This window comes from Colletotrichum aenigma (genome assembly GCF_013390185.1).
Source record: "Colletotrichum aenigma strain Cg56 chromosome Unknown KSG_Cg56_contig04, whole genome shotgun sequence".
Lineage (NCBI taxonomy): Eukaryota > Fungi > Ascomycota > Sordariomycetes > Glomerellales > Glomerellaceae > Colletotrichum > Colletotrichum aenigma.
Genome location: NW_023500910.1, coordinates 4,877,053 through 4,888,192, shown reverse-complemented (window position 1 = coordinate 4,888,192; position 11,140 = coordinate 4,877,053). Strand labels below are relative to the sequence as shown.

At 55.1% G+C, this 11,140-nt stretch overlaps 5 protein-coding genes across 5 annotated transcripts; 4 read left to right on the top strand and 1 right to left on the bottom strand.

The window, feature by feature from the left end:
- Positions 1-363: 363 nt before the first annotated feature.
- Positions 364-1,570, top strand: CGCA056_v007139 (54S ribosomal protein L17; the record flags this gene model as incomplete). The annotated part of the gene is made up of 3 exons (XM_037322388.1): positions 364-412; positions 464-1,188; positions 1,277-1,570. The coding sequence occupies 3 exons, from the start codon at positions 364-366 to the stop codon at positions 1,568-1,570; spliced, it is 1,068 nt and encodes a 355-aa protein (XP_037179626.1).
- Positions 1,571-3,273: 1,703 nt separating this feature from the next.
- Positions 3,274-5,515, top strand: parn (Poly(A)-specific ribonuclease PARN; the record flags this gene model as incomplete). The annotated part of the gene is made up of 7 exons (XM_037322387.1): positions 3,274-3,490; positions 3,557-3,906; positions 3,962-4,138; positions 4,206-4,257; positions 4,304-4,650; positions 4,711-5,080; positions 5,130-5,515. 7 exons carry the CDS (start codon positions 3,274-3,276, stop codon positions 5,513-5,515), a joined length of 1,899 nt encoding a protein of 632 aa, XP_037179625.1.
- A 1,293-nt stretch (positions 5,516-6,808) lies between these two features.
- Positions 6,809-8,283, top strand: CGCA056_v007137 (uncharacterized protein; the record flags this gene model as incomplete). The annotated part of the gene is made up of 2 exons (XM_037322386.1): positions 6,809-7,311; positions 7,377-8,283. The coding sequence occupies 2 exons, from the start codon at positions 6,809-6,811 to the stop codon at positions 8,281-8,283; spliced, it is 1,410 nt and encodes a 469-aa protein (XP_037179628.1).
- Positions 8,284-8,611: 328 nt separating this feature from the next.
- Positions 8,612-9,000, bottom strand: CGCA056_v007136 (PHD finger-like domain-containing protein 5B; the record flags this gene model as incomplete). The annotated part of the gene is made up of 2 exons (XM_037322385.1): positions 8,612-8,927; positions 8,984-9,000. The coding sequence occupies 2 exons, from the start codon at positions 8,998-9,000 to the stop codon at positions 8,612-8,614; spliced, it is 333 nt and encodes a 110-aa protein (XP_037179627.1).
- A 421-nt stretch (positions 9,001-9,421) lies between these two features.
- On the top strand, positions 9,422-10,481 carry CGCA056_v007135 (Pinin-like protein 1; the record flags this gene model as incomplete). Its single annotated transcript, XM_037322384.1, has 4 exons — positions 9,422-9,438; positions 9,494-9,953; positions 10,016-10,084; positions 10,134-10,481. 4 exons carry the CDS (start codon positions 9,422-9,424, stop codon positions 10,479-10,481), a joined length of 894 nt encoding a protein of 297 aa, XP_037179630.1.
- Positions 10,482-11,140: the final 659 nt, after the last annotated feature.

Below are 11,140 nucleotides of genomic sequence, written 5' to 3'. Positions count from 1 at the left end.
TCCGGACGTTCTGGAGGCGGAACAGGTCTAGACGATAAGGAATGGTGCCGTTGACGAAAAAAGAAGAAAAAGAGGAAAGGTCAGCCCGCCGTTTGAGATGATAAAGACTTTTTGCGGTGGATGTCCGCTGCTGACATAATTCGATGTGGATGCCTCGCGTCAGTGCGAGCTCCTCAGGCCAGAGAGCTGGTCGACGGGCATGGACCGTGCGCTTCGGAGCGGGATACCTATCCACCACGAAGCTCGACTGCACCTCGCCCTTAGGTAAGCGGTACGTACCGCAATGCAGCAAAAAAGTTCAATCCATCTGGAGATCTCGACTGAGGCGTTGATGAGAAGACTCAGTACACCCAGACTTTCAGCATGGCGGCTTCAAGCAGAGGCGCATTTGCCGTCCTAGGGCTTTTGCGAAGTGAGTCTGCGCTATCGTACTCTTGACCGGGACCCAATTGACTGACTGCAGACCCCGCAACAGCATCCCCCAGACTCTGCCGACAATGCGCTAGAGTCCAGATCAGAGCTCCCTCGCGAGCGTACTCGGGTGCCGCCGCCGCGGCTGCCACGACGACCCCTCCGAACCCCCCGCCGTCGACCCCGAGCAGCATCTCCCCGGAGCCCAAGGCCGCGACGCCGAGCGGGCCGGGCTACCGCATCAAGTCGGGCGCCATCGTCACGCGGGCGCCCCTCCTCACGCGGCCGCTGACGGACTTTGAGCAGGCGTACTTCTTCTACCAGAAGCGCCTCGAGGAGCGGCTGACGCTGCCGTTCATCACGTCCGTCTACTTCAAGCAGGACACGCCGGCGCTCATCGACTGGAACATGAAGGTCAAGGACCGTCAGGGCACCGTGGGCAAGGACGTGGGCGTGTACAACGGCAAGGCGTCCCGAGCGTGGGACGACGAGCTGCTCGTCGGGGATAAGCTGAGCAGGCACGAGACGAGCGTTGAGTTGTTGCTCAAGGACGCTGTGATGCGTGTGAGTGATGATGCGGAGATCATCCCCGAGGAGGACCGGGTGCCGCCCGAGGCGCCGCAGCCGCGAGTGTCGGAGGCGGATAAGAAGGGTGACAAGACGAGGCTGGACCGCGCGATGGACCGGACGCTGTATCTGGTTGTCAAGCGGGACGGCAAGGATGCCAAGTGGGAGTTCCCCGCGGCGGCGCTCAGCACGGAGGAGAACCTCCACGAGGTGGGTTTTTCTTTCTTTCGTCACTCTCTCACGGCTCCATGGCTGCATGAGAAGAGACGTGATCATTGTACTGACTTGGACACGATAGGCTTCCTCGCGCGTTCTCGAGCAGACCGCCGGCGTCAACATGAACACGTGGATGGTCGGCCGGGCGCCGGTGGCGCACCACGTCGTCAAGCCTGTGGCTAAGCAGGACGGCAGCGTCGAGCGCAGGGGCGAGAAGACCTTCTTCCTCAAGTGGCGCATCATGGCCGGGCAGGCGGACCTGGCGAGCAATGCGTACGGGTACAAGGAGTTCCAGTGGCTGACGCGGGAAGAGCTGGAGAAGGCTCTGCCGGAGGAGTACTACCGCAGCGTGCGGCTCATGCTGGCTGACAGGTAAAGCGGCCGGTAAAACGATCTAGCCAGGGGAGGAATGAAGAAAGCAAAAAATGAGTGGATGAAAGGGGGAAAGTGTAACGCTGTTGTATCATAGATGAACTGTACAATCAAATCTTCGCTGGATGGATTCGACCGGTTGGGTTGGCTGTCTTGATCTAAACGTGGGCTTTCCTGACGATGGCTTATGGTGAGTGAGCAAGGGGTGCCGCAGAGTAAAACGGGATCCTGTCAGGTTAGGGCTCTCTTAATGGGCGGATATTAGCATGAGCTTCGTGAAGGTCAACTGGCTGGAGGCATCACGACACTCCCATAGCAGGCTTAAACATCATCAGTTGCTATCACTATGTATCCCACTACATTTTCTTCAACCAGATTGAATTCTGTCATTCATGTTGTTCATTGGGATTGTGTCTTTGTTTCTGGAGAGCTTGGGGTAGCAAGTTGGCCACATGAGACGCTTTTGGGAAGCAGAGTATGGCGACGCAGAGCACGCTCGATTTCTCTATATTCTATTCATTCTTCAGCATTGTGATATGTCGTTCGACGTCTGTATTGGATAAAAGACATCAGCGTTGACTTCAGGGGTTACGAACTAGGTAATCGCCGAGACAGGTTGTAGGATACTCGAGACCAGGTGAGGGAACCTGGGGTCCATTGAATGTCTGTCCCGCCTCCATCACATCCAAATTGTCTACATACGGTCATCTTGGCATGTTGTTGTTCAGTTGGTGAATAAAAGACAAGCACCAATACCTAACTTAGGGGGTTAGAATCTGGACAGTCTCCTTGCCCCGGGAGGAGTGTTGAAACATTGAAGGCCGGACAAAGGACAGTCGGCTTACCGGGCAGCTGCCTTACCTTGTCTGCCTGAGTCTCAAAGTCCCAGGCACCAACCTGAAGCTATCTTCACCTTGTCGCCTGACGACCAGCCCCACCCGCACCTTCCTCCCACGCTCGACGAACCGCCCAACCAGCCACCCACCCCTTATGTACGAAAGTATCACTAGATCTTCCAACAACAGCCCGTGGTCTAGTGGGGTAACTAGGCGCCTCAATTGAGGCGAGTTCTCGAACGTCCCACGCCACGGGTAGGTAGGTTCGAATCCCACTGTCGACAGTCAGCGGGGTCCTTACTCTGCCGCCGTTAGAAAAATCCATAGCATCGTTACACCTGAGGTTGGTAAGAATCTCCTATGGATTTTCATAAGGCTCTGCCTGAACTTTTTGATTTTTTTGATCAATGTTTGTTTTGCGATTTTGGGCTTGGGCGTGACGGGCAGGTGTTCTGGAAGAAAACATCTCGAAGCCAGGCCATGCTCAGTCTCGATCTACACGTGCGCGTTGACGACTTCTAAGTTTACTCAGCTAGACCAACTTCTTCGCTCTCCCCATTATGGTTCTTGACTGATATCGTCCTTGTTCATAGTGTCGTCGCCCCTCCCGGTACGAGACTTTCTCACATCTGGTCCGCTACTGACGAACCTCCTCCGTTGCCATTTCCTTTTCCTGCAGCCTCGTTACGTCTTGTTAACTTTGAGAGGAACATACTCTCTCCCCCTCCCTCCAAAAAAAACAAAAAGAAAAGTGGTGCTGTTCTGAGCCACTACTTCCTCACTCCCCTCCCGATTTCCTTGCCCACCTACAATATCGACCACCACCACCTTCACTACACCACCATCGTGGGTGCCACTCACACCCGTAGCCATGGAGATCACCATGGAAAACTTTTGGCGGCAGCTGCCAAGAATATTGATTTCCATCGCAGAGTCGAATTTTGTCGCCATCGACGTCGAGATGACCGGCATTGCAGACAAGATGTCGGAGAATTTCTGGAAAAAGACCAACCAAACCCGACAGGGGATCTACGAGACAGGCAAGCGGATCGCGTCAACGTACAACGTCTTTGAGCTGGGTCTCACCTGTGTCAAGCCTGACGGAGGCGAGTACTTTCCTCCATCTCTCGCGACTTCTTGCTGACAAGCCACAGACGATTCGTACAAGACGGAATCTTACAGTTTTTATGTCAGCCCTTTACTCCTCGAGGATACTCGCGAAGACAGCTTTTTCGCCAAAGGCTTGGGTAGAAATTTGACGGCATCACTCAGCACCCTGAGGTTTATGAGAAAGGAAGGCCTCCAATTGGAGAAGATCTTCGACAACCCCGTCCCGTACTTGAGTCGCAAGGAATCGCGCGACGCAATCGAACGCCTGGAATCCCGAGCGCAGACACAAACGATTAAGGACCATCCGTACGACGAGGACGAGGAAGGCCTTAATTTTTTCAGCACGTACGTTTTTGACGAGATCACTTCATGGCTCGGCGACCGCTACGACGATGTAAGACCCACGGTTGAGTTCATGGGGATTATGGCTAATGCTTGTGGTCGTGCAGCGAAAGTCAGAGATCGAGATCCGGATCCCCTATTCGGATAGCAAGAAGAGAAGCAGTGTGTACCACAAGATCGTCCGAGTAACAGCTCAGAATCTGGTTCCGCACATGAAGTGCCGCACCTGGAACCATGGTCTTTCTGTGATTATTTCCCCAGAAGATTCCGACGAGAATCAAGAGGTACGATCCCCCAGAAACGTTGCGATTGTTGGTTGGCTCTGTTTTGCGCCCTACTAACAATGTCCAGAGGCAGCAAACGTTTCGAGATAACCTTTCCGCCTCAATCAGAAAGCAAACAGGTAGGTCTCATTGACAAGACAGCCGGCAGATGCTGACCATCCTAAGGTCTTCGCCTGATTATGGAGGCCCTTTCCGGAGGGCATTTTGCGGATATCATTAACCCGAGCTACATTATTGAGGCTTTATCATCCTGGCCTGGCGGCATGACGGTACAGAGCTTTTGTCAAGAGGTTCAACAGAAATTTGGAAACGCGCCGCTTTTGAGTCCGGAGCGAGAGTCCGGTGAGGACAGCGAGGGAGTGATGTCGACGACACCAGAGCAGGAATCCAGCTACTTCAGCGAAGAATCACCCAATAACATCGGAAACTCCCTGGAAGAAGCAAGAGGCCAACAATCCTGGCGACTGCCGGAATCATCGTCGGAGTGGATTACAAGTTTCCCGCAGACGCCTGTGAGTCCCAGCGGGTCTTAGGGAAATCCTGCCGGCTACTCTGAAGAGCGTCACAGCGAGGATGATATCTCGGAAGCAACGCTTTCCGATCAGATCCGGGCCGCCCTCTGGACACTCGAAACCAAGCTCCAGCTCCAGCGCCCACCAATTGTCGGTCACAACCAGTTCTTTGACCTGTTGTTCATTTACCAAACCTTCTTTGACGATCTCCCTGCTTCCTGCGGGGAATTCTTTGCCAACATCTACGAGTTGTTTCCCCACATAATCGATACCAAACTCATGGCAATCGCCGATCAGGCGATCGAAGGGGAAGATCCGCTGGCGGATATATTCGACAGATTCATTGGCGATGCTTGCAGGCCGTCTATTGGCTGGGATCCGGCCCATGGGTACAGTCGAAGGGCGAACGCCCATGAAGCAGGCTACGACAGTGCGTCGATACATTCCTACCTTCTACTTTGTAACTGACCTGGCAATAGGCTTCATGACTGCTGTTATTCTTCTGCGACTCGCACATAAACTTGCTCGAAGGACACTCGACAACGTCGACGAGGGTGAGAGCTGGGACAAGAAGATGCGTCGCTTGTACGACAAAGGCTGGCTACTAGAGATCGGACGTGACCCCGAATGCTTTGGATCAGACTCAGGATCGGACTTTGAGAAATCGACGGCATCCTCAGACGGCGATGACGAAGAAGTCGGAGAGCTCTACTGGGGTCATTCTGTGTTCGACATGTTCCGCAACACTCTGCGGATCGGCCCCTCCACCAATGTTTTTCTGGAGAGACAGTGGGCAGCCGATCGAGCCTTTCGCCAGGTTCCGCGTCCGAAGTCAGACACGGAAGGATGCAGTATTAGTTCTTGAGACGCGTTAAGTGGAGGAGACGCGTTGTGAGTCGATATATGGCGATGGGCTGTGTAATAGACTGAATTGGTGATGGATGATCCTTGGCTTTCGAGTGACCCCGCCAGGCTGTCGTACCTTACATTTGGCCAATTTGTTTCCTAGAAATGGCTTTCACAAGAATGATCCTTTCTCATCGGCCATTGACCTTCTTCCACGTTTCTGACTTTTTTGATCACTTTTGCTCAGCTCAGGGGCGGCAGAGGGGTAGAGGACGATTCGGTTGTTCGAACCCGCCGGCCTCGGGATAATCTGGGGAAACAGGGGCACGCGAACTCTAAGTTTGCACGCGTTTGAATGGCATCTGATGGGTCAATTAAAACACAGAGTAATAATAGTTCACTCAAGAAGGCGATGCCGTGGAGGGGGAATCCCAAGTTGGAGGGCAAGATCACGAAGATTTGAAATGACAGGCGGCGGCAGCATGAGACGATCGCTGGAAACGGCTGTTGATCTCCGCGAGTTGAGATGAAGCTCGGCCGGTCGTCGAGGGCAACCCCTGTTTTCTCCGTCTGGGCCTGCGCTCTTCCCCGATCAGGAAGCTACGCCCAATGAGAAGAACGGACGCCGAAGGAAGCCCGCGTGGTCGTGGAGGCTAGAGGGGTACTTCACATGCGACGCATCCGGTGCGACGTCACTGGGGCGTGCTGCACCAAGACCATGTACTCGCTTATCTCTGTGTTTTTCTGGCTACAGCGAACGACTCGATGTTTCTGGCGGTCAGCTGCCCAGGAACGCCAGGCCGGCGGGCACACACTCAGGCACTTTGCATGCACTCTGCAGGAGAGCCGGGATGAGCCCACCACACTCGCAGCGAGACACCGCCGCAGAACAAACCGAGGCTAAAGTCTGGCCACGGCCGAAAAGTGTAACCGTGCCTGCGCAGCTGCGGCGGGTGATTGGCCCAGGGCACTCCATTCCTCCTCAGTCAGAAGACTGCCCCAGCTCCATTCTCCATTCTCCAGCAGAACAGCAACCAGCAACCCAGCACCACCACCGAGCACCGGCAATCCGAATCTAACCACGACCACATGTCGCGGCTCTCATCACTACCCGCTGGTGGCATTTGAGCAGGAACGCGTATGATGGCCGCCATTCTCCGCACGCCGGATACATAACAAACCCCGTTCTTTTTCTTGGTCCTCCCCTCGTCAATTTCCCTCCCGTCTGGGGCACGTCAATGCCGACAGATTGAATCCGACGCCGCCCTGCCTGTTGCTGCTGTCCATCCTCTAAATGCCATTGCCCGCCAACATGTCGTCCCTCAACGGCTCCTACACGGCGACTCTGAGTCCCACGCTCGCCTCGTCCGAAACCGCATCCGCATTCCCTCCGCACATGCTCTCGAGCTCCATCTCCTCGCTATCCTCATCAACGTCTTCGCGCCACACCTCGCAGATCTCAAAGACTTACCGCCAGGCCTCGACCCTCTTCCTCACGCGTCGCCTGCCCGAGGCCCTATCCACCATCTTGCCATTGATCACACCGACACCGGGACAGTCGGACGGCGCCCCAACAGAGCCCGCGCCCGTCGTGAGGGCGTCTCGATCCACGAGAATCAAGGTCTGGAGCTTGTACCTGACGACGCTCAACGCCATCGTCGAGCTGGAGCCGGACGAGGGAAAGGATGCGTTTGGAAGCCAAGAGTGGCGCTCGCTGTGCACCAAGGTCAGGGACGGAGAAGTGTGGGAGGAGGTCGTCCGCAACGGATACCACGGCGTCGAGAGCGACGTCGATTCCGACGTCGTCATAAACCTGTAAGCAAAATTGTTTATTTGGGTGTCGCCTGATGCTGGATATCATGTGCTAACCGGGTCCCTAGCGCCACGCTGCTCTTAGCTCACGCCCGGACGCAGGAATTGAACCAAAAGAGGCTGGAGAGCTATCTCGCTGCCTCAACCTCACCAAATCTGGATCTCTCGCAGAGATTTTCCGACACGCCGTCGCCGTCCCCGCGGCTGAATCACCGGCACAGGTCGCCGGCGAAGGGGACGAGCGGCGCTGACACGCCGAGAGACCTTAATGCGAGGGTAAAGATCCTCGAGCTGTACACGCTGCATGTTTTGTTGCGTAATAATGAGTGGGATTATGCCCGAGAATTCATCAGCGTCAGCTCCGTATTAGACGACGAACGCCGCGAGGCGTTCCTACAAGCACTGCAAAGCTTGCAGGAAGAACAGCAAGAAGCAGAAAGGCGCGCAGCCGAAGACAGACGCCAACAGGAAGAGCAACTAAGGCGCGATATTGAGGAGGCCAAGAAACTGAGAGCTGAAAATGAAGAGAGGGAACGCAGGCGATTAGAAGAAGAACAAGCCAGGCGAGAGGGCACCGAGGTGGACTATGGCATCGAAAGGACACCGAGCAGGGCGGGCTCTAGCAAAGCAGGGTCGAGCAAGGGGCGACATGCCAGAGTCGTCTCAAACGCTTCAGGGTCAAATTCAAACCCAAAGATGCCTGTATCACGGGCAAAGGGCAAGTCACCAGCCAACCCGACGTTTGGAAGCAGGGCATCTATGGTCGTGTCTCGGCTGAAGGAGCTCATTGACCAGCTAGGGGCGTCGTTCAAGACGAACCCGATGCTGCTGATGCGGCTCGTGGCTTTTATTTTGGGTTTGGTCGTCATGTTTGGACAGAAGAATGTCCGAGAGCGGATACAGCGCGTGCTTGGTAATGGTTGGAACAAAGTAAAGGCGACAGCGGGAATGGGAGTCAAGGTTAGCTACATATGATTACGACGGACACCGGCTAGCTTTGGCTTTCACTGTACTATAAGTATGAATCTGGATGAACGGCCGTAATTGTTGTGGCCTTGGATATTTGTTTGGTTCAAAAATGAGAGCATTTCAACAAGTTGGCAACTGGCTGTTCCATCAAGCAAAGTGGGATATCATTCTTTTCGATCTAAATGGTGAAACCCTCGTGCGTTGTCTCTGATAATTGACGCCCAAACGCCATGTACACAATGCCATACCCATGTGTCGCAAAATTTTCTTGTTCGTATCCATGCTGCCTCAAGCCGAAAACATAACCGGTGCCCAGACCCGGGCGACGTAGGGACTAGTACGTCGCCGTGCGATTCGTTTTCTTCTGGTAGAACAGGTCGGTTCGCGAGCTTCCGAGGTTGATAATCTTGGGGCAGCCGTCGCGGTCCTTCTCGAGCCGCGTGCACTCGAAGCAGTAGAAGGCGTCCGAGATGCCCTCACCGCCGCAGACGACGCACTTGTTTTGGTAGTTGCCGAAGGAGCACTCGTCGCAGATGCGGACGAGAGTCGTGGGGCGGACGTAGGAGTCGCAGACGGGACACTTGCCGTCGCACTTGTCGCAGAGGCGGCCGATGGCGATGCCGGCCTGCTTGCGGCACATGACGAGATCGCTGGAGGAGAACGGTCAGTACGCGGTTTGGTGGTTTGGGGCGTGAACTGGACTTACGGATGATGACGCGACATGGTGGGCGATTATGCGCAAAAGGTCGCCAGATGTGCTGAGGTTGAAAGTCGCGGGAGTTGAGAAGCGACTGTGATGTGGATCGCAAAGTTGCGATACGTTTGCAATGATGGCGACGAAGAGGTAGTCAACACTATTCAGCCTCGCCACCTCTTCTCGACGTTTCTCCCGCGGTAATTGGTACGGCCGCCGTCTGATCCGTACCGAAGTGGGGTCATTTGCGGGGCGCCCTCTTCTGAGTGGCCAACCCCGCTGACAAACCTCAGCCTTGGAGCTTCACGAAGGAGCTTTTGAGCTTCAATAGGTACCACGGCGAAGTCGCATTGAACATCACCCGGCCGGGACGATACCGAATTTTATTTTACGTATTGCAGCATCGTCGCAAACAGTTTAAAAGGCTCCGGAGTCTGCGCGACGTCGATAATGGCGACCCTTACGGAGTACGTCTTCTCAACACTTTTTTTGGAAAAAACAGCGAGCTGACATGCATGCCAGGGCACCACCCGCCGACGCCATCGATCCCGAGCCGGTCAGCCCCGAAGCCGACGTTTCCCAGAAACGCAAAGCTGCATCGATATCTGAGGAGCCGGAAGAGACGTCGAAAAGGCCGAGAATCGAGGATGACGACCATCGCGACCGGCGCGCGCAAGAGCCCAGAGCTTCGCCAACAGCCGTGAGGTCGCGCGATGCGGACGCAGGCGGCAGCGCCGCCCGTCGGGGCAATCTGTCAAAAGAGGAGGAGAAGAAGCGAGGAAAGAGACTGTTTGGCGGTTTGCTGAGCACGCTCAGTCAGACCAACACCAGCTCCCAGCACAAGAAGCGCAGGGAGGTCGAGCAGCGACAGCAGGAGAGAGCGCAGAAACAAAGGGCGGAAGACGACAGGAGGCGGGCAGAGAAGGTTGCCAGGATCACCGAGGTGCGATGGCAAGAGCAGATCAAGTTTGATGAGAAAGTCGTGCGTGGACAGTTCCTCCCATGCGAGCATGCGCCCCGGTTTCGCTGATTACCCCCTCACAGATGAAGACGCGGCACTCCAACATGCTTGCAATGGCGCATTCGCTGCGGACAAAGACACAGCCTCAAATCGTATGTTTTCCGTCGGTACTCGTAGGTATCATGCTGACTGATGATGTAGTTCTTCCGGCCATGGAAGCTCACCAGGGAGCAAGAAGACGAGATAGACGATCAGATACAAGACGCCAAGGCGACCATCGCTAGAGAGGTCGAGGTTTTCAACGAGCGAAGAGAAGAGCACGAGCGGCGCTACGGTCGGAGCAGGCCGCCCACGAGACAAGAGCAGTCTGCGCCGGTGACTGCTGAAGCTTCGACAGATGCAACCTCCGCCCCAGAAGCTCCACCAGCCGAAGCTTTAAAAGCCGACACTAACACATTGTCGCACGACACTGAGAGACACGACCGAGAGCCGCACGATGAGTCTGGCGATGTTGTCGAGGACGCCGAGGAGGATATGGTCATATACTAATGAAGGGAGCCGAATGTTCTGTTGCGGCTCTCGAATATTCTTTTCAAACCTCGTATGAGGTTACGCTTTTTATCGTTTTATCAAAAACGATTGGCGCCGGTGGACGGGAAGCGCTTTTTCTATTTCATGAGGGGCAAAAAGATTGAACGTCGGGTCACGATATACCAATTGGAGTTCAGAGCGGCATTGACTTAAAGATATCCACGACCCCCCGGAGATATGCAATACGAAAATCAAGGAACTGCAAGACATCAATTCATGGAGCGATCGAGGCAATGAGCTGACTCGGCGTCGGCCGAGTGACGTGTGATGCGCGATGCCGCCTCGGCTAGTGGGGACCCGTCACCTTTAGCAGCCGTTTGTGCCGTTGAAGAATCGGCGACTACCTCTAGATGCAGGCGGCAGATTTACAGTTTTCCGATCTGCAAGCTGCCGACGTCCTCGGAATCCGATGCTTTGTTTCTGTTGGGATGACACAATGGTGGTGTCTGGTTTCGAACCAACGATGCAGGGAGCTGCTCCAACTCCCGGCGCGAGAGCGTTCGGTGCATGTCTCTGAGCCTCTGAGGTGGTTCCTGGGCGCTGGGCCGAGGCATCGCTGCAACGCGGACGGAGGCGCTAGGACGATTCCATCTAGGGACTCCGATGGCAGACATGCG